The 21,624-nt window shown below is 32.6% G+C and overlaps 1 protein-coding gene across 8 annotated transcripts in view; it reads right to left on the reverse strand.

The window, feature by feature from the left end:
- LOC111056661 (inverted formin-2) overlaps window positions 1-21,624 on the reverse strand; it is a 63,264-nt gene that overhangs the window by 40,917 nt on the left and 723 nt on the right. For 2 of the 8 annotated variants that reach the window (XM_039431087.1, XM_039431089.1), the window contains exons 2-3: window positions 20,783-20,935; window positions 12,011-12,210 (exon numbers count right to left, since the gene is read on the reverse strand). In XM_039431087.1, coding sequence (XP_039287021.1) covers window positions 12,011-12,210; window positions 20,783-20,935 — 353 coding nt within the window. Of the gene's footprint in view, window positions 1-2,378; window positions 2,688-12,010; window positions 12,211-17,327; window positions 17,980-20,035; window positions 20,189-20,782; window positions 20,936-21,624 lie in introns of those variants that run through there. The other 6 variants (XM_039431093.1, XM_039431092.1, XM_039431088.1 and 3 more) reach the window with 5 other exon arrangements.

Here is a 21,624-nt window from a genome sequence, read left to right on the forward strand (position 1 = left end):
GGCCGGCTTCATCATTATAACGAACTTCCAAACTAATTTCAACAGTGTTATCTTCAAACTTATACAATTTTACCCTATTAATACTCTGTAGAATTTTTAGATAGAGTCCAAACAATCGTCTATGTTAAGATCCACTTCAAGCTGCTTATCAATGCTTCTCATCAACCAATATGCTGACAGTTTGATGTGAGTCTCACTATAGGAGAATGGGTAGGATCTAATGGGATGTAATTACTGTAGCTTGAATGGTTGTAAAACTTTATTGTCATTGTTTAATACTGTGGGGAACTCTTGTTATCTTTATTATTTGAGCTCTCACATGAAAGTCCCGGGGTTTTTCAACTTTATCATGTTTGTGAATACGACTCATAACTGATCGTTAACTCTAATAATACATTATACCCGTTATTGATGACTATATGGATGTTATTTATCTAATATTCAGCTGGAAATAATGGAAGGATAGTTCGAAAGACTTTTAGTCGCTAATTCCTATTTCAGATAATATGATACATTATTGGTTGGGTAATTCCTACAATTATTAAATTATTATCTCAAATAACAATATTAAATTATCATTGAGAAGGGTAGAATGAAGTGAAAAAGGGTTGAATTTGACGAGTTCATTAAAAAATAAATTATTATGTTGAACATAGGAAATCGTGTACAATGTTAACTTTGAAAATGTAATTCAATTCGATTGGGTAAGAAAAACCATTATCACATTCGGATTATCGGATTATATTTTACTCAACAATGTTCCGCTTTAATGAGAACACGATAAAGCTCAATATTAAAGAGAAGGAGCTATAATAATAATTAAAAGTATTAATTATTGATAAAGAAAATGATTAAAAAGTACCCTTTTTCAAAACTTTTTTTAAATAATAACTTATATACAAGAAAAACTATTTCCGGCTTTCAAATCATTTTCAAGTTTTTTCCATTCAATTTGAACGAATTTTCAAAAATTCACTATCATTTTGAAAAATGCTTGAAAATGGCTTGATAGCCGAAACTAGGCCTAGTTGTTTTTTATATGAAGTGTTTTTTCATAATAATTTGTTATAATATGTAAAAAGTTTAAAAAAGGAGACTATGTAATTAATTCTATATAAATCAACAAATTGAGAAGCCCTATTAAAATACTTAATCAAAAGCATGTCTATTCCTATGAATCTATTGAAGCTGGTTATGAATAATTATTCAGAATCTGATAAATTCTTATCTGAATGGTATATCGTGGAGGGCGTGAGAAATGAAATGTAGCACAATAATTTGACTTGGCTTATACCACAGATTATACTATATTTGGATGAAAATTGCTAAGTATTGCAAACATAATTTGTTTCCCACAGTTTCCATTTCTCATTTATCCAACGACGTTGTTCGACTGAGAATTTTTTTCGTACTACATTATTAGTAATCGTTTTCTGACATTTACTTGAATCATAATTTGAGGAATACATTTGCGTTGAGCTTATTGAACCAACTAGTTGGATACATAGAAATACTTTCAAATGTTTATAGTTTCTTATCTCAATTTTTAACGCTATCAATATCACTCTAGTGAATGAATAAATTAAATGAAATTATGATTGAATTAATTAAATTAATAACCAATTTTATAATTAATTGATGTTAGTACGGTACTTGAATAATTACAAATCACAGATTTTGATAGAACTTATACGTTAGCTAAGATTCAGCTATCTCAAATCTTGTTGAAAGTAAGGTTTTGATGTATTCATTGAAATATAGTGGTACATTCTGATTGTGTATTCTAGCATTTTAAATTCCTACAAGCAATAAAAATAAACATAGCCTACTTGAAAGCAAATTTTGAGTCGCCGTTTTTGTCAATGTTTCTTACTAACTACAATCATATAGTAAAGATACTGTTTAGACTAGAAAGCTAGTATGTATTTTATCATGAATAAATTTATGAATTGATTCATTCATCTGCTTTCCTGCTCAGTTACGTGGAATTGAGTGAACTGATATAACAACTTTTAGCTAATGTATATGGATGTAGATACGGTAATTATGTTTAGAAGTTTGAATAAAGTAAAAGAAGAATGCAAGATGGTAAAAGTAACAAGAGAGGTTTTAGTCACCGGCAGATTAGATACTCGAATCCCAATCAAACGTTCTAACCAATTGCTCAAATACAGTATATCAGTTAGACCCGACAAATTGGTTAGACAAACAAATACTATATAGGGAAACAAACATTCCAGTTTTCATCACAGTCAACATAGATTCAATTGAGAATATGAATCACAATGAACAAACTGACGAAATGGATGAATTCCACAGATAAATTTAATAAATAATAATAATACTGGAATATTTTGAATGTAGAAACAATAACTCACCGATTAGGGTCTAAAAGGGTGGACAATATCGCCATGCTGAATAATCAGCCACTGTGTCTCAACCAACGCCAGTTCCAATCACCACTGAACTGAGTTTCTAGATAACAACTGCAAAATCAGACTTCAACCCTCTCGCTCGTTATCTCTGCACTGTACCTCACATAAACAAACTCAGTCTTACTGCCTAAAGTACGATCAACATAAGAATCGACACGGGTTTGCATAAGAAACAAGCTAAAATGCCCCAATGCGTGTCGCTTCTCAGAGCTGAACCTGAATTCACTCTTCACCGCAAGCTGGGAAGCGCATCTCTGAAAGTTTCGAGTCTCCAAAACTCTCCGAAGTTCATTGGTGATACGATAGTTGCCACTGCGTTGCATTGGGAGAGCTCTGTGTGGTAGCACTGTCATGTTGGGATGCATTTGTATGAGTGGCACAAATGATACGGGCCGATTGAGATTATGATACAGAGAGGTAGTGTGTTGCATGGATGATACGGAACGGTTAGGATTATTATTATACAGAGCTTGTCATTTCCATAGTGGTTATAATAATTGAAGACTTTTTTAATGACGGTGAACCCTAGGCTATCGAATGGATTTTAGATGGGTGGCGAATCATCGGGAAATCAGTCATTCAATTTCAATTCAATTCATTTTACCGTATTATTTTTTGTTACAGGCTATACAACAACAGTAAGCATTGCCAATAGCGTTGTAGATTAAATACATAACAATATCCATATGAAAACTTGGATTCAGCATAATAACGTTTTAAACATTGTCGAAATATAATTTAAAGTAAAGGTACTCATTATGATATTGTTGTGTAAACTTTAACAAGTTCGATAAACAATGAGCCTTTTTCATGTTAAGAAACCATTCGAATGCAGAGATCTCTCCTTTCTAGACCCAATACTCATCTTCCCAAATCATCTTGGTATTTTTAAATTATATAAGCCTCAAAAATGATAGAATTCTAGGAATAGTTGCAAAATTTGTTTGAGTAAGTTTGGTAATGAAAAAAAATTGAAATAAGGATAAAATTATTATTTTTATTTATCAGGAAATATCTTCTTTTTCAATAATTATGTCGTTGTAACCCCTCATAATCTAGTACAGTAGAATCCTTCTAGTCTATTATTTTCCTTTCTTTATTGATATTTTACTCCTATATCGATTAATATTATGTTATTTTATGATAAATATCATTATTCACTGCCGATCAATGTGTGATTAATGGTTCAAATTTGATCATGATCATATACTATGTGAGAGAAAATAATTTTAAATCGTAATATTATACAGAAATAATACACGATGTCTTAATCGTTTCAAACGAGCATCCTTTGATTTTTATGAGGAAAATAGTAGACTAGAAGGATTCTACTGTACTAGATTATAAGGGGTTACAACGACATAGTGATAATATATTATTATCTTATCATGGCGTCTAGAGATGTTGACTTCAATTTGAAACTACTTCAAATAATATTACGCAATAGAAAATTATACACTGGAGAAACCTCAAATTCAACGTTGGACAAATCTTTCCGAAGGGATATTTTTCCAGAATGATGATGTAGTGGAATATAAATCACTCTTCAATCACAAAATAGCATTGCGATGAAAGATTAAGGCAAAAGTTCCTTCTTTTCTTTAGAAAGTAATGAATGCAATCAATTACCCATAAAAAAGAGAAACAAATAAAAAAAACAAATGCATAAAGAATGGATAAAAATGAAGAATTTGGTGTTTGGATAGTTATCTAGATAAAAAAACCTAGTATTTTCCGTGAAAAGATCAGAAACCTATTTAAAAATGATTTATATATTTTTGTAATAAAGTATCTAGTAAGTAAAGTCTAAATAGTGAAAGCTACGCTCAGTTTTCCTCTTTTAGATTATGATATATCTATTATTATAGATCATTGTACGAATAATAATTGCATTGATAAATGAATAAATCAAAATAGATAATGGATTGAATTATGTATTAACTCATGAAAATTAATTGAATAATATCAAAACAAATATTTATGTACTGTACACTATTAAAACAAACTTCATGGAGAAGAATGCATGATACTATTCATGCTAAAATTCACAAGCATAATAGGACGGATAGCCTATTATTGATCACCGTAAAGGATAATGATGAAAAAATATATGAATTGTCTCTTCGTAATGCTTTTTCTCAGTTTGTTCCCAATCCTACGGTTAGGTACATTTCCATACATCTGAGGCTCTTGGAAATACAATGATGACAACTGATTGATGTGAATTCTATTTTCAAACAAAATTTTGTCTTTATGAGAGCGCATTGATAATATTATCAACATTACAAGATTACTAGGATAATTTGCCAGCTTTTATTAGCAATTCATCAGGGCAACATCAGTTTTTTCACTGTGCAGTACTACGACCCTTTTAGCTCTTTAGTCCATTAGAAAAGTTATTTTTTTCTGAAGCCATTCACTCTAATCAACAATACCTTGAAGAAATCGTCTGTATTGATAACCACTTCAAGCTTTTGGATTCCTTACAAATCAAAACAGTTTATTCATCGAGAATATAATTTATTACACAGACTGGTAATCAAAAAAAGAATAATACTAACATCAATGCCTCCCATATTATGAAAGAAGTATGGAAAGAATGCTGACAGTTTGAAATGAGAGTCTGGATACTTTCACTCAAGTTTTGGAAACAGCTGATAAATGGCAGGGGCGCCCATAGTGAGTACATCATTGAGCTTGAGGGGTTGGGCACCCCAAACTGTCGATGGAATACTCGAAAACAATCAACTCTGATCTGATACATGACGGACAACTGATCTCATCATGACTGCTTTATTAGGGAAAAAATAAAAATAACAAAAATATTGAGTAGAAAGTGAATAAGGTGAGGTAGGAGGAGGAAGAAGAAGAAACAGGAAAAAGAAGAAGTGGGGAAAAGAAGAAGAAGTGGGAAGAAGAAGATGAGCAGGCGGAGGAGGAGATGGAGAAATTGGAAGAATAAGAAATTAGCAGCTTTTCAATCTCAATAATACATGTCCCAAAGTAATACAGTCATAAAGTAAGGGATTATTTCGATTATCTCTGCTACGGTACTTCTATTTCTATAGAGGTTAGATTTCAACTAAATACAGTATAAAGTATACAACTGCTGTGTATAAATAGATCATTTGAATACTGTGCTTAGTCGATGACAAACAGTTAGTTCTAGCATTCACTGACAGGTAGCAGCAGCTACAGGTTTTCCTGCCACAGTATTAATACACCATTGTCTCCAGTCGAGTGTCAAGCGAGATTCACTTCAAACTGTTAGCATTAATGACATCACAGTATAAGCAGTCTGTTTCATTGGGAATTACGCTGAAAGATGAGTCAGAGCGTGGAAGTCTTATCATAAATCAATACTGGGAATAATAAAAGGATTGATCGCAATGGGTCAAGGATGCTTGATAAATGCTTATTAAATGCTCTATCCACATTGCATACTCACATTTCGCAGTATTTATAGTAAATAGATCAAAATTAATTAGATTGATATTTGAATGATTTATGAAGAATCATACCGAGAAATAGACAAGCTCTCTGTGAAAATTGAGGATTATTGTAGGAAGAGTCATGTAAAAATGTGTAAGATGCATTTTTTCAAAAACCAATAGGTTACTTTTTACAAAGTCTTGACTTGAAAATCCCCTATATTCTATGCTTCGTTTAGAAGAATTTCGCTGAATAGAATAATCACCCTTCTTTTCGCTGAATACAATAATCACCCTTCTGTCGGGAAACAGATATCCGTAATCCATGAATGAAGATCTTCAACCCTAAGAATTATGAGAACCATCCTCCTACAATTAATGTTCTTGGTTAGAGACTCAGAATCACAATGCACGGTATTCAGCTTGTTTACAGTAGTAACATTCCAAATTAATGTAAAAAATGACAAATTCCGTAATTCTCAAAGGCTTTCTCATTGTAATGTTATCATGAGGGGATGGGGGGAAGAAGGGTTTTGGAAAATTTCTTTTGTTGAAATTACAAAAATATATTGGGAATATCATAATTTACCTATCTATAGAAGAAAAAATAAACTGATTGCTCTGATTTTGACTTTGATCACTAATTTTTGTAATCAATATTATATCAAACTAATCAATGCATGATCAGCAAAATTCAGTCGTGATAGAGTAAAAAATAGACCAAACTTCACCGAACAGAATGAAAAGTCATTCATCCTATTTAATAAGAGGATCTTTCCAAGATATAAGTTGGATTTTTCTTCTCATACTTTTTCGATTCTCCTCTTCAGAACTCTCTGAAGGAAGGTCTTAAAGCCTCTCATTTCCTCATCATATTTGTATGATTGTAATAATATCATAGACGAATAATGTTGGTATATTTCATCTATGGTAATATGTACCCTATAGGGACTGTCAGCATAGGTTGTAAGGGGAAACATTGGAAGTTATTCATAAGGAATGCTGAGAGTTTGAAGTGAATCTCGCTAGTCGCTATTCAATCCTAGATGAATAAATAAAAAGATAAACATGCAGACTGCAGGACAACACTAGATATCAGAGAACTAGTTACTATAATCAAAAGCTTGGTTTCTGACAGTGAACAAGAAACATCTCTACACAAGGGCACAACCTTAAACAATCATCACGTATGAGTCATGTAATTTCACCACGAAACCAGTAATTCCCAGAGGCTACGGATATGGTGTCATTCAAACAATGTGACATGCACGAATTATCTGGAATTTTAAAGCGATTCTAGAACTTTGCGTGGGTGAAGACCGTGCGGATAGAAGTTAAGGTCTTCTAAGATAAATTTGGAGAACAGAGATGATAAAATTGGATTGGAGAGCGAATGGAAGCAAATCGTTTGAGGATCAGAGTACGTTGAAATTTGACGTTTTTAACATGAAAAAGTTTTATTTTGTTCATGAACCGGGATATTTCAGGTTTAGTCTTGTTCCTATACAAAACACATTATCGCAGAGTGTTCTATAAAATAGTAGAGTAAGCTTCGACTAAAGAGCATAAGAAGTTCAAATGAACGTTCAGTTTCTCTGAGCTTCGACTGATGATGTTGTTTCTAAAGAAGATCTTTTCTTATTAATGGAGAACCAGAAATCATACCTTAAGAAGGTACTCTTACTGTTAACTAAATACAAACAAAATACAATACATAGGCCTATGTTGTTTCTCAAATGACTGATTCAATTCCGATAAAGATAATTGGCAAATTATTTTTCATTGTAAATTCCTCAGTAATAAATTATTTTTAGTTATAATATACCGTACTGTTATAGTTATAAATAGTTCAGTTCTTTCTTTTACACAGTGCACAGATAGAAATATAGATAAACGTAAACTCATTAAGGCAGCCTTCAAGGATTATAGTGAAATTCACATAATAAGTCAGCACCTAATCAAAATTGATTTGCTCTATCCTTTTCTATCATTACGTAAAGCAGATAGCTCTATTAACTTCCAACCCCGCACCGTTGCCAAATAGTCATAGGTTAATAGACAATGAAGAAATATGATGACCTATTGGAATATTTCATCTCAATGGAAATCCATTATTTAGGCCTAAGTCATGAGAGTGAGAGATATATTTTTATCAATACAACGTATATTATACAATTTATCAATTTAATTAACAAAAATCAATAATCAACATTATGTGTCACATATATCGGAATGTGATGACTTATTATATATTTTGAGATATAATTGATTTTATCAATAATAGATAAGCATTTTAACAAGAATCATCAATTAATAATTTAGATCAGATATATCGGTATAACTGATGGAATCACATTTATTATCTACTATAGAAGGCGGTGGAAAAAGAATAGTAGCAACAACGACGTCCTATCATTTCCACTGACTTCATGTCGTGAATCTCACTATAGAGTACAAGTAGAATTTATGAGACTCTTGTGAGATAATTTTGGAGATTAAACTGTTTGGAGAAATAGAGTAAGCATTCAGGTTTGTTCAAGAACCAACCTAATCAAGAGCACTTTCACCGTGTACAAGTATAACAGAGCAATATAAATACAATATATTTATGTAAATAGTAATAAACATACATAGAAATGTAGGCCTACATAGTAATGGATTGTATTAGTATACGTACAAACGATGCAGGCCTAGCATTTAGCCTGGAACACAGACTCATATGACACCCTTGCTAAACATTTTGCAACAACAAAAAGCAACTCACGATTGTAGATCACGATCTCTGTCGCTTGCTGCTCTGTGGCACCCAAAGAATGTAATATTCTATACTCTATATTCTATAGAATGTTACATTCTATGTGACCCGACCGCAGTGTCAACTATAGGACTGAGGTTAATTTTAACCTGTCACTGTCAGCATTCTTATGAATAACAACTATGCTTCCCATCCAGCCAATGCTGCAAAATGAAGTGAATCTCATAGAACGATAAATGATACGTCTTTGCTAAAACACAATGTATAGATGCCAATCTACTAAATGATTAATCACTGTAGGTCGGTTTCTATGAAGCTTCAAGAACTTCGTGAGATGCTTTTGTTTGTTTTCTAGTTAGATGAATAATGATAATGATATATGATAAATAATGATACAAAGTGTAATGAGTACAAAGTAGGTATTACACTTGTCGTAGTCTTTTCTATTGCAGGGCAAGTAGGTATTACAGGTTAATACCAATAAGTCTATATGAGTGATTATGTATCAGACTTTTAGGTCTGTTGAGTGATTGTAGGTGCTGTATAAGTCGGTATTGGTAGGTAAGACTAGTAGGTATTAGTCTTGTGTGCTTCAGATTTTGAAATAGGGGTTTCACCAAAAATCCAAAAATGTTGAGCCCCCAATGGACTTGGACTTTGCCTAGTGGAATTTAATGAGAAGGAGTGTTGACTTTTTGGGTTTTGGGCCTCTTTTTCGGGCACATGGGGGGGGGGTTGTAACCTGAAAATCCCTCCCTTGAAATGAGGAAGACCATGTTTAGGTTTACTGTTTTACTGGAGTATTCTTGGAGTAATCTTTCAAAAATGAAAAATGAAAAACAACCGTTATTGAAGGTTCGATAATAGGAGCAAGACAGCAATAATAGAATACAATCATAGGATACAACACATTTTAGATTCAAAATCTTTCACTAAGAGAGCAATTAATTCATGAATTTCAGCGGAGATATTACTAGAATATTTTCCATGTCAGTAATAAAAATGTATATTATATTTTCACTAAAGAGATCCAATTGATTATTAAATATATCAAATGTATCCTAAGCTTGGTTGCGCCTATAATGGGATCCTCTTCAAGCTGTCAGCAGCATTCCTTATGAATAGCCTCATTGCTATTTCAATTCAAACAATGTTGACAAAATGAAGTGAATCTTATCATAGAACTCCAGTGAAGAAGCTAAAGGATATGGCGCGTGGCATGCTTACGAACGTCTATTTGAGTTGACTATTGAATCAGGCTAGTAAGAGTCCTTCCTTTGTTCCTCATGAATGAAAGGAAACATAGTCGATATTATTCTGAAAGCGTTTACTATGAATGACATTGCCGGCTGGAAATCAATCACCCACCAACGAAGAATTCAACACAATTAGAAGTTGACAAACATAACTCAAACAGTCAATTGTGTTTCTCTGATCACGATCTACGTTTTAATTCAGGTCAGCTTTGTTTATGTGATGATTGCCATGATAACGTTCTTACAAAGGTGTTTGGGAGAACTGAGATTGAAAAAATAATGCTGTTGTTTTTGTCATGTGGAGCCGTTCTGTGATTGGATCGATAGAGTGGCTGGTTATGATTTGGAATATAGGAGGTTGAGGTTCGTTATTGGTTAATACCTCGATGTCTAAGCAATTGGCCATAATAATGTTCGTTTTGAAAATGATTATGGATAATTGAACGAGCATAGCGGTTCCTACATTCGACTTGAGGCTCGAGTCGACAGTTTATGGGTTGTTTGACCGACGATAACTTCCGAATGCTTTCATCAATCAAGTTAAAATTGTCAACAAATAATATCCTTTGAACCATTATATAGATCGAGCTCGTTGACCAACGAAATTTACTCACTCCTTCGACCTTTTTGAGGATATAACATTGGATATACATACGAAGGAAAATTGCTGCTGCAATTTTAAATCACAAAACACGGATAATCCATCCTCTGGATTATTAATTGTCGAACTATTTCTCTTGACTTACCACTGCTTTCAACAACTGACAGAGCATCAACTGCATCTTGAGCGAGTTCTCCAGTCGGAGGGCTCACTAGTAATTGAAGGAGGAGCAGGAGGAAGAGAAGAAAAAGAATTAGGAGAAGAAGGAAGATGAGAGAAAGGAGGTAGAGGAGGAGAAGGAGGAGAAGAAGAAGGAGGAGAAGGAGGAAAAGGAGGCAAACAGGGAAAAGAAGAAGGAGGAGTAGGAGGAAGAAAAAGAAGACGATGATGATTGATGAAAATCGTCATTACATTGTAAGACCTGGACATTTTTTTAGATTGTTTTATATGGAAATAAGAATTTCATGCTCTTCCTGGTTGAAGATTTTACGGAATTTCTTCAGTGTAAACAATCAGTCACCAGTTGCCAAGAGTTTAACAGAGCGTGAAAGGGAAAGTGTTGCTATAGTTACAAGACAACAAAATTATTCACCTATTACGTACCTATTGTGAAAAAATCTCCATTGATCAATCACACTGTTGCACTACAGGACTACAGCCTACAGCTTCGATAAACAGCTCTTTCTTGACAGAAGCTAAATAAGAAAACTAGAATCTATTTTTGTAAATTCGTTCCTCATATTCTTTCATCACCCTATTCAAATCCCTACCTCTATAACAAAGTGTTATAATATGTACAAGTTGAACTTATAACTTACATTTTCACCTTTTATTAGCTGTTTAAAGAAAAAATAGAAAAAGCGGTTTTCACTTTGTTTGCTTCATACTCTCAGGTCTCTCGTTGTCTAAAAAAGCTGGATGGTTTGTTCTGTAGAAATCCCAATTATTGATAAATTTCATTTGCAAAATACAAACATTGAGAGAAAACGACTTGATTATTGACAAAACCGCTAGTTTATTGTAACATGAGACTCTAGTTTTGGTTGCTTCTCTCTAGTAAACCGGTCCAACAACAGAAGCTAGTATTTCAATTTGTTCAACAAAAAGCGATAATTTGTATGAAATAGTTTGAGACTTGGAGAAAATATCCGTGTTGCCAAATTGTGCGAAATTTCAATATCCTCATGCACGCCCATATGACAGGATATATTCAAATTGACAACTCTGCATCGACTGTGTTCTCGAATTGAATACATCCTGTCATAAGGGCTTGAATGAAAAGATTGAAATTTCGCACAATTTGGAAACACGAATATTTTCTCCAAGTCTCAAATAATTTTATATAGTCTACAGGCTAGAAGTTTTAACAGTATCAAGTCGTTTACATTCAATATGGATATATGGGATACCACAACATCACCTTCACAACAACACCTCAGAAAGTTAAATTCACAAATCTTGGATGAATGAATGAATCAATCAATCAATCAATCAATCAGTCAATCAATAAAAGAATGACTTGAATGACTCACGTTGGTGCCTTGTCCAGAATCCGTCTAATCGCAGAATAGTTCTGAGCGGCAGGAATCTTGAGCAGTTGGATACAGAGCTCCGGTTCCCACTCGGAATGGTGATCGGGCAGCCGCAGGTGCACCGGCTGGTGGCTCTCCGTTGCCTTGGTTACCGCTTTCCGCCATAACTCCTTCGCACTGTGCTTATGTCTCTTGGCTACCTAGTAAACAGAGGAAACGGACAACAATAGTGATTTATTCGATCATTCACAATGAATTAAAGATATAGGGACAGTTTGTATCTCTTGGCAACCTAGTAAACAAAAGAGACTGTCAATAATAGTAATTTATTCAATCATTCACAATAAAATAAAGATATAGGAACAGCTTGTGTCTCTTGGCTACCTAGTAAACAAAAGAAACAACTTTTTGTGTAGTTGAGAAGTTTATATTTTGGTAATTATTCATATTGAATGAAAAAGACTAAGAAATTGTCAAAAAAGTGTTTATCAGAGATTGACAATGGTGTAATAACCGAAACCGGCCTTTCTAGCTATCAATGAATCAGTGGTTTTTTGACAATTTCTTAGTCTTTTTCATTCAAAAGAAACAACGGTTATAATGATAGTAATTTATTTAACCATTCACAATAAATTAAACAACTTTCAGACATAGAAGTACAGATGTGGTCTAATAAGAAGATCCCTGGTTTTTGTGAGGAGACAGGCGGAAGTTGGAATAGGCCAACAGTGCACATATATTAGAAATAGTAAGGACAACGTCTTGGAGATCACGTGAAATATTCCAAAAATTATTAGAATACTACTCTTAGCTAGTCAACACGTCCACTAGCATAATGTAAATGCGGCATAAGAGCAAACTAGACTGATTGAAAAGTTAGCCTCACATTGGAAATAGTCTAGATTGGTCGCAAAGTCTAGAAGAAAACGCAAACAGCAAACATTGTTTTTCCTTTCGGCAGACAAAAAGTAATAATTATCCTACTCTCACAGAGACCAATCCTCGAACTTGCCCCAGTTTTAGTTGAACATGACTCTAAATTTTGTCGCTCATTATAATCAGTTCACTCTACTATGCAACAACAAAGCTTAGTTAATGAACTCAAATTTCCAGCCAACTATTGCCTTACCATGCATGGCATACCGGAATGAGTTCCAGATATAGTTATATATACTGTACATTCTGATGTATGGATATATAGGAGTACCGTATATAGTTATACTGACCATTAATGTGGACTATACAGTTATAAAATACTGTACAGTCTGATATGTTGTATACTGGATAGAGCAAACAATATACTGATATACAATATAATAACTGCTATATATGAGTACGTATATAGTAATATTGAATATTAGTGTATTGTTCTGCGTTGTATATCAGTACTTCGTATATATAGTTATTCTGAACACTAAAATGTGTTCTGTGATGTATATGAATGGCGTATCTATAGTAATACTGAACATTGCAATATGTTCGTTGTTGTATATGATTGCCGAATATAGTAATACTGAACAGTGTTCCGAGTTGTATATTTGAGTACCGTAAATATAGCTATACTGAGCCGAGTTGTAATGTGTTACTGTGTCGTACAGTGGGGCTTGTTTAGACATCTACTGAAATGTTATTTGAACCAGACCTGACTGCGTTATGACCCCGTGTGTCATTTGCCGACTATTTTCGTTTGCCTGCAATTAACATTCTATTTACTCTTCAAATAACAGCGACCGACTTTCGGCTTTTGGAGATACATACTGTACTGTATGTGAAAGGGGTGTGCTCATAAATGCGACCTTCTGCAAATTTATTTTCGAGACATGTCAGAGTTGAGGGTGTGGACAATAGCCAACAATCTATCTATATACATGTACAAAGTAGGCTGCAGTAGCCTATATGATATATCTAGGGATGAAATTAATTTTTCACATTTTTGAAGAATATTGATTTAAAGTATATTTTGTGTCTCTACTTCTGTTATAAAGCCTTTTCGTTCCAATTTCTAGTTATTTTAAGGATTTTTTTAAACAGCTCTCACCAGCGGGCAAAGAGTTATATTTTTGCTGGTGATGCCTAGAAATTTTTTAATTACTTTTCTTCTCTCATGTATATGCATGTATGTGAAATGGTATTATGAACTTTTTATTTTTATTTTTGCTCGTGTTTGTATGTGTATGAGTAAATTATTGTTTGTTTTCTTTTTGGAAATAAATTAATTTGATTTGAAATTGAACTACCTCTGATTTAACGCAAAATCAGACCTACATCCATGATTTTAACGCAAAAATTCAATAGATGTCAAATCTGCCAATAAAATTAATATTAATACAAAACAAAATTATTCAGTTTTGAGTAGGCCTTGTATGTGAGTTTTTCTAGAGATAGTTAACTCCTATTTATGGGATCGAGGGACTTTTCATCATTTTACTGGACTTTTACATAGCTCTCTCCTTCTACCTCTCATTCTCTTCCAACTTTCCTTCTGTACTCTTTTCGTTTTGAAGTTTCCCTCTTTTTCTCCTATTGTTATCACCTTCGTTTTGAAGTTTTTCCTCGGTTATTCGTTTCTTGATAAGATGATATCCTGATTATAAGACAGTAGAAGGAGACTTCATTGATCATAATAGTCGATTAATTGTAATCGAACTAGCGAGCGTGTTCCTATTATTGATGACTAGAGGCTCAAATCATCGTCCGTTTGTGAGTTTGTATGTTGGACGATTACTTTCGATTGCTTTTATCAATCAACTTGAAATTTGAAACATGATATTTGGACTATTATACAGATTGAGTTCGTTGTTCAACGAAATTGACTTACTCCTTCGTCCTTTTTGACAATATAACTATAGGATGACAGTATGAAGGTGCATAGGAATTGTTTTTAGTTATTTATCATTATAAATGACAAATTATATGTCAGATGGATTATTAATTGCATGCAATCAATAATTCAATGCAAGTTGAACTACATGTATTTCTTTCGACTTTCCTCTGCTTTCAATGGAACGGCTGACAGAATATCAGCGGCATTTTGAGCGAGTTCTCCAGCCCCTGGGTCTCACTTGTATTCAATTCTATATATTAGACAAAGTGAACAAATAGGTTGGATTTGCGACATTATATAGAGACTGCAATAGTATAGAAAGATCATAGGTTAGATCATCTATTATTATACTAGATACTTAACTTAATCCTGTTATCATATAAACGCCATCTGACTACAGATTTAAACTGAAATATCCTCGGGATAAGAGAAGTACCTTCAAATAGAGTTCTAACTCATGATGTAGAAGTGGGTCGACCTTTTTTGACCTCTATTTACTTGATAATACGAGTAGAGTCTCAACCAGTGAGTATAGAACTGCAGTATACTTATATCTTTAAAGGTACTATACCGTTCGTATAGCTCCAGTATTAGGCTATATCCAAATAGTATAGTTATAGAGTATACCTTCTATACTCACTGTTCTCAACAGGCAAATACGCTAGCTACCTTCAAATATGACTTATGATATGCAGAATAGCCTGTATGATGCAGGTATGATTTAAGAGTGACAGAATAATAATTGAGATTGCTCTTTACGCTGTGGCCCGTTCAGAGAATAACATTGATTCTTATGGGAGTGTTCACACACTGGAAATGTGTAAACACTCCCATGACAACTAAAGCTGTTATTTTTTTGCTCGGTAGACTCTGTGTATGGTAATTTATTTTGCCACCTTGATAATATTCGACAAATTTATTCTCCCTCATGACCTATTTATTTCTGCTATCTTACAGGTACGGTATCCAAGTCCCAAGTACCCCTATACTATGAAGAAACAGTCAATCTATCTTTCATTTCAAGCTCTTTCCATTTATTCTACACATTTCAATATGTTATAGTCATATAGTTTGATATTTGAAAAAATCAGTTGGAAAATAATTAATCACAATAATTATTCATTACGAAATCTACCGAATCTTATATTACTGTACTTGTATAATGTGATTTATAAAGTAATATAAATAAACATATTTATGATAAACCTTGTTGATAATTTTTATTCAATCTATCCATCAAAGAAAAATGAATTATCAGAGACAATCAACACTACTTTATGGTGGCAGAATAAAGGAAACAAAAAAATGGATCATAAGTTGAATAGACTATATTCTGTATAGAACAATAAAGGAATATTCTCCAATATCCGAAGTTCAAGTGATTATATATTAAATCTGACACAGATATTCAACCAAAGATATATAGAAAAAATGAGGATAGAGATAGTTCAAATACCTTTTTGATTATTTTTCATATTTCAAAGTGGGTGTAATCTTATAACTAGCATTACTTACAATAATAAGTTTCGACACTATCTTCAGAAAAACAAAATAATATTGACTTTTATAAACAGTTTTTCGATTATTTTAGTCTTTCATAGAAACATTTGTTCAATAACAAATTTGTTTATTCAACACAAAATTATCTATCGTTATGAGACAAAGAGCCTCCTGAAGCCTGTCAGAAATATGTTAGGTAATGCTACACATACAGTGATCAAACCATATTATATTAATCATGTTATCAAATCTTTGTGAAAGTGAGTAAGGTACAGTTTAAACTTGTAGGTCTGAGACCAGTATGGAATTTCACATAATATACTCTGCTTATCTATTTCTGAATAAATGTCTCCATTAGGTTCCTAAATTGACAATTCCTTATCTAGCTTTCTATCTACTCCTTATTCATAAATTCCTCATTCATAATGAATCAGCAAATTCGCAGAATTTCCGATCGAAGGAAGAATATTAATTTCAAGGACTCATTAACGGTGATAATTTGTAAGATAGAACTGAAAACAATTAAAGTTCTATAATACTTGGACCAATTGACCCAGATTAATACTCAAACCATATTTTTGCAACTGAGGACTCTTTTAATTACAGGTACAACATATAATAGCTGTATTGTAGCCAACCAAACGATCTATACTTTTAATAGGTAGTATTTTATTATATTCTCAGTGGTGATAAGTTACGATGAATCTAAATGCATGTTCATTTATTGATACTTTACATACAGTATCAAATGTATCAATTCTTAATTTATTATTGATTTGAAAAAATAAATTGATAATATTTCATTTGAATTTTCATCGTTGATTTCCTACGAAGAAGTACGAAAATAATTTCAAAAGAATAAATTTTTATCAAGAATCTCTTACAAATAACAAAAAAAACTTGCTTTTAATTTAAAAAAAAAAATTCATCAGTGATCTGTTGAATAACATTTTTTAAATATTGCATGATATTTTATCAAAATCTAATACTCACATCACCCATTTGATGTTGGACAGCAGCGTCGATTAGCATCGGTTAATAAAGAATGAAGCGTGTTAATTGCACCACTCAATCATCAACACTGACACTTTCACATGAACCAATTTTCAACCACAACACGATACTCTGATATTTGTCACACTACACTCACTAAATAAAACTATAAAATACTCAACTGTGTGTGTTGATATATTATTTTTTCAATACTTATTTGACAGATAGGTGTGTATTTTTGGATGATTTATGTTTCATTGAACAGTCTACGATGTCTTAAAACTATAAAATTATCTCCAAAACTATAAAAACAAAATAGGCTTGATGTGTCAATCTTGTGCGGTTTATCGATTTTAACAGAACTTCTTCAACACCCCAAATTTGAGATAGAAATTTACGCCTTCAGTAAAATTCACTCCGTCAGCATTAATTTAATGGGAAGCGTTCATGTTATCTATGAGGAATGCTGACAGATCAGTTAAAATCACCCACACATTAATTTATGACCGACTGTTGATAACACCAATAAAAGAGCACTCAAGTTGTTTCATAAACACGCTGCTGTTGAAATATGGAGTAGGCCTACATAATGAAAAATTGTAGTCTTTTTTACAAGGTTTTCACGGCATCACATAGAATTATTATGAATGTTTCTCTGACGAAAAATATAGAGTACGGTATGTGTTTGTTTGGAGTGGAAAATGTCAACACACTGTAAAGAAGTTTTTTATACGGGAAACAAAATAGTTAGTTCCGGATGTTGAAATTGAACTCGTAGTAACTATAACTAACCATCTTATCAACTGGCAAACTATAACTCAACACAGCACTGTTGTTTTGAAGGGTATTGCATATTTTAATGTTTTAAAGTTGAATAGTTTGTGTAGAGTAACAAGTGGTGAGACGTTAGGAACAAAATTGTTGTTTCTGGAATTTAGACTGAATCACGTAGTGAAGTAACTTTAACCGACTAAGCACAGTGAACCAAGTAAAACTGACTAACTTATAAACTATTGGAACGTGAACACTGTTAACTGTTACAAGATAGAGGAGCCGGGTGTAGAGTACACTGAAAGCCGAGTGAAGGCAGGTCGTTTTGGTAGAGAGAAATGGTGCGGTGAGAGAGAGTGAGTGGGGAGGATAAGAGAGAGACAGAGGAGTGTGAGTGTGTGTACATGGGATAGAGGGAGAGTGAGTGTGGAGGGGGTGGTGAGTGAGGGAGAAGGAGGAAGCAGAAAGAAGGAAGAAAGTGATGTGAAGAGTATTGGAGCAAGTAAGTTACTAGGAAGTTGGTGTTTAGTGAGGAAATAGCATGAAGAGAGAGGAACTTACAGGAATGATGGATAAGAACAAGAAAAGTAGACACGGGTAAAAGAAAAAATAGGAAGGAGCAAAGAAGAAGAGAATATTAGGATTGAATAATGAATGTGAGAAAGAAGAGGATTTAGAAGGAGGATAATAATAAAATAATAGAAATGAAGAGAGCAGAACAAGAGAAAGAAGAGAACTTGAACTTTGAAGATAACTTTTGGAAGTGAGGGAGAGGAGATTGAATAAAGAGGAGAAGTGGAAGGAGGAGAAGAAGTAGGAGGAGAAGGAAAAAGAGAAAAAGGAGAAGGAGGAAAAGGATTTGATGGATATGGAAATGGAGGAGAAAGGGACAGAAGAAGGATGATGATGATGAGGAGAAAATTAAAAAGAAGAAGAAGAGGAGGAAAATGAAGGAGAAGTTTTAGTGAAATAGGCAGAGGGAAAAGAAAAAGACAACTTATACGATGATGAAGAGGTAAAGAATTTATTGGAGAGAGAAAAAATCATCATAAATGAGAAGCTGAATGTGATCCATATGGCGGGTCGGCAAGAAATATACGAATAATACGAGGAGGAGTTGTGAAGAAGAAACTAAAAGAAACAGAATATAAAGAGAAGGAGTTTATATAGAAGAAACAGGGCGTAGAAAAAAATGACTAAAAAGATAATGAATCACTTTGGATGACCGAAGAACGACCAACATTTCAAGTTAGAATGGGCCCAACTCTAAAATGTTCACTCCAAGAGATGACTAATACACTAATACTCTGATAAGCCAACAAAATGGAGCAATATAACGGCTTGATTCTAAAGGACAGGTACCCTAGCTCTTCAACTTCAAACATTCAAGAATTGTCCTATTGCAACTTCAACTCCAGAAAACTCAACTTCAGCCATAAGTCTCAATATAGCATGAGTATTTGCAGTAATAGGTACAGTAGAATAATTCTTGGAATCTCTAATGCAATATAGTATTATTATATTTTTTATAGTTAATAAAGATTCAATATCATATATTATTTTAATGCAATCCATAAATAGTATAGTTGTATACTTTGTATGAAAAAAACATTATTATACATCGTATTAGAAATTCCAAACAAAAGAATTTACTGTATCGAAATTATTATTCATTATGATGGTAAATTTTAATAAAATTTGGGAAGCATACAAAGATCCTCCAAAAGATTTAAAACACAGGAACTACCGGTATGATAAGATTTTCTTCAAACTATCAGTATACTAGTTGAATTAAAAGCATTGATATTGATGTGTTCTTATAAGGAATGCTTACAGTTTTTTCAAGTGTATTTTACTATCAAGTTATAAGTATCAGAGAAAAAGGAATATAAATAATTGAATTTTAAAAAAGAAATACAGGTAGATATTTTTCTCACCTCTTTTGATGATACAACTTTGAAATAATAGTTCCTTATAAGTAAGCCAAACTCAACGATCTTCCAGAACCATTTATTTACTGTAGATGTGAATTTTGAATCTTGAATGTAGAATGCATGAAAAGGTATGATGTACACTGGATTCACAGATTTCTGAAAAGTAATGTCATTTTGTTCAAATTGAGAGAATAAATTTAGGTAGGTACGATTTAGGAGTGTAACAATCCATTTTCTTGGTATATGAAAATAGGTACGATTTATTTAGGTACGATTTATTAAGCAAGAAGGGTTTTCAATTGATAATTAAAATGACAATAGTCTAGAATACATACCGTATTATGCTAATAAATAAAATAGGCTAGAGTATAGACAGCTTACTTAAAAATATTACAATCATAGTTTTATTGATCAAAAATCAAAATATCAGATTTAGGAATCGATTTATAACGATAACGTTGTAACTACTTCTCAATTACTTTTTTTAGTATTCGGTAATATTTTAATAAAATTTGGGAAGCATACAAAGATCCTCCAAAAGATTTAAAACACAGGAACTACCGGTATGATAAGATTTTCTTCAAACTATCAGTATACTAGTTGAATTAAAAGCATTGATATTGATGTGTTCTTATAAGGAATGCTTACAGTTTTTTCAAGTGTATTTTACTATCAAGTTATAAGTATCAGAGAAAAGGAATATAAATAATTGAATTTTAAAAAAGAAATACAGGTAGATATTTTTCTCACCTCTTTTGATGATACAACTTTGAAATAATAGTTCCTTATAAGTAAGCCAAACTCAACGATCTTCCAGAACCAGTTATTTACTGTAGATGTGAATTTTGAATCTTGAATGTAGAATGCATGAAAAGGTATGATGTATACTGGATTCACAGATTTCTGAAAAGTAACGTCATTTTGTTCAAATTGAGAAAAGAAATTTAGGTTGGTACGATTCAGGAGTGTAACAATCCATTTTATTGGTGTATGAAAATAGGTCCACAAGGTGGTTCCTCTATTGATTTATTTAGGTACGATTTATTAAGCAAGAAGGGTTTTCAATTGATAATTAAAATGACAATAGTCTGGAATACATACCGTATTATGCTAATAAATAAAATAGGCTAGAGTATAGATAGCTTACTTGAAAATATTACAATCGTAATTTTATAGATCAAAAATCAAAATATTAGATTTAGGAATCAATTTATAACGATAACGTTATAACTACTTTTCAATTACTATTTTAGTATACGGTAATATTTTATTGAAAGAAATATAACGCATCCAATCTTGCATTACCTATATTTGCGTGTTTGAATGCTGTAACCTGTTACTAAAATATAACTTACATACACTTCTTTTTTTATACAGTATTACTTCTTACTGTAGTAGGCCTAACTATGCGGTTTGATTGTGAATAACAAATTCAATAATACCTATTATATTATTGATCAATCATTTCTATTAGCTATTCAAATTTGTGATTTTATTAATAATGAATGACATGAATGTAATTCTATCGAAGTGTAGTATTTAAAATAGGTTAGTTCATTTTATGGTTCCTTGCTCTATAAAGAAAATCCATT

Source organism: Nilaparvata lugens, chromosome 6 (genome assembly GCF_014356525.2).
Source record: "Nilaparvata lugens isolate BPH chromosome 6, ASM1435652v1, whole genome shotgun sequence".
Taxonomy (NCBI): domain Eukaryota; kingdom Metazoa; phylum Arthropoda; class Insecta; order Hemiptera; family Delphacidae; genus Nilaparvata; species Nilaparvata lugens.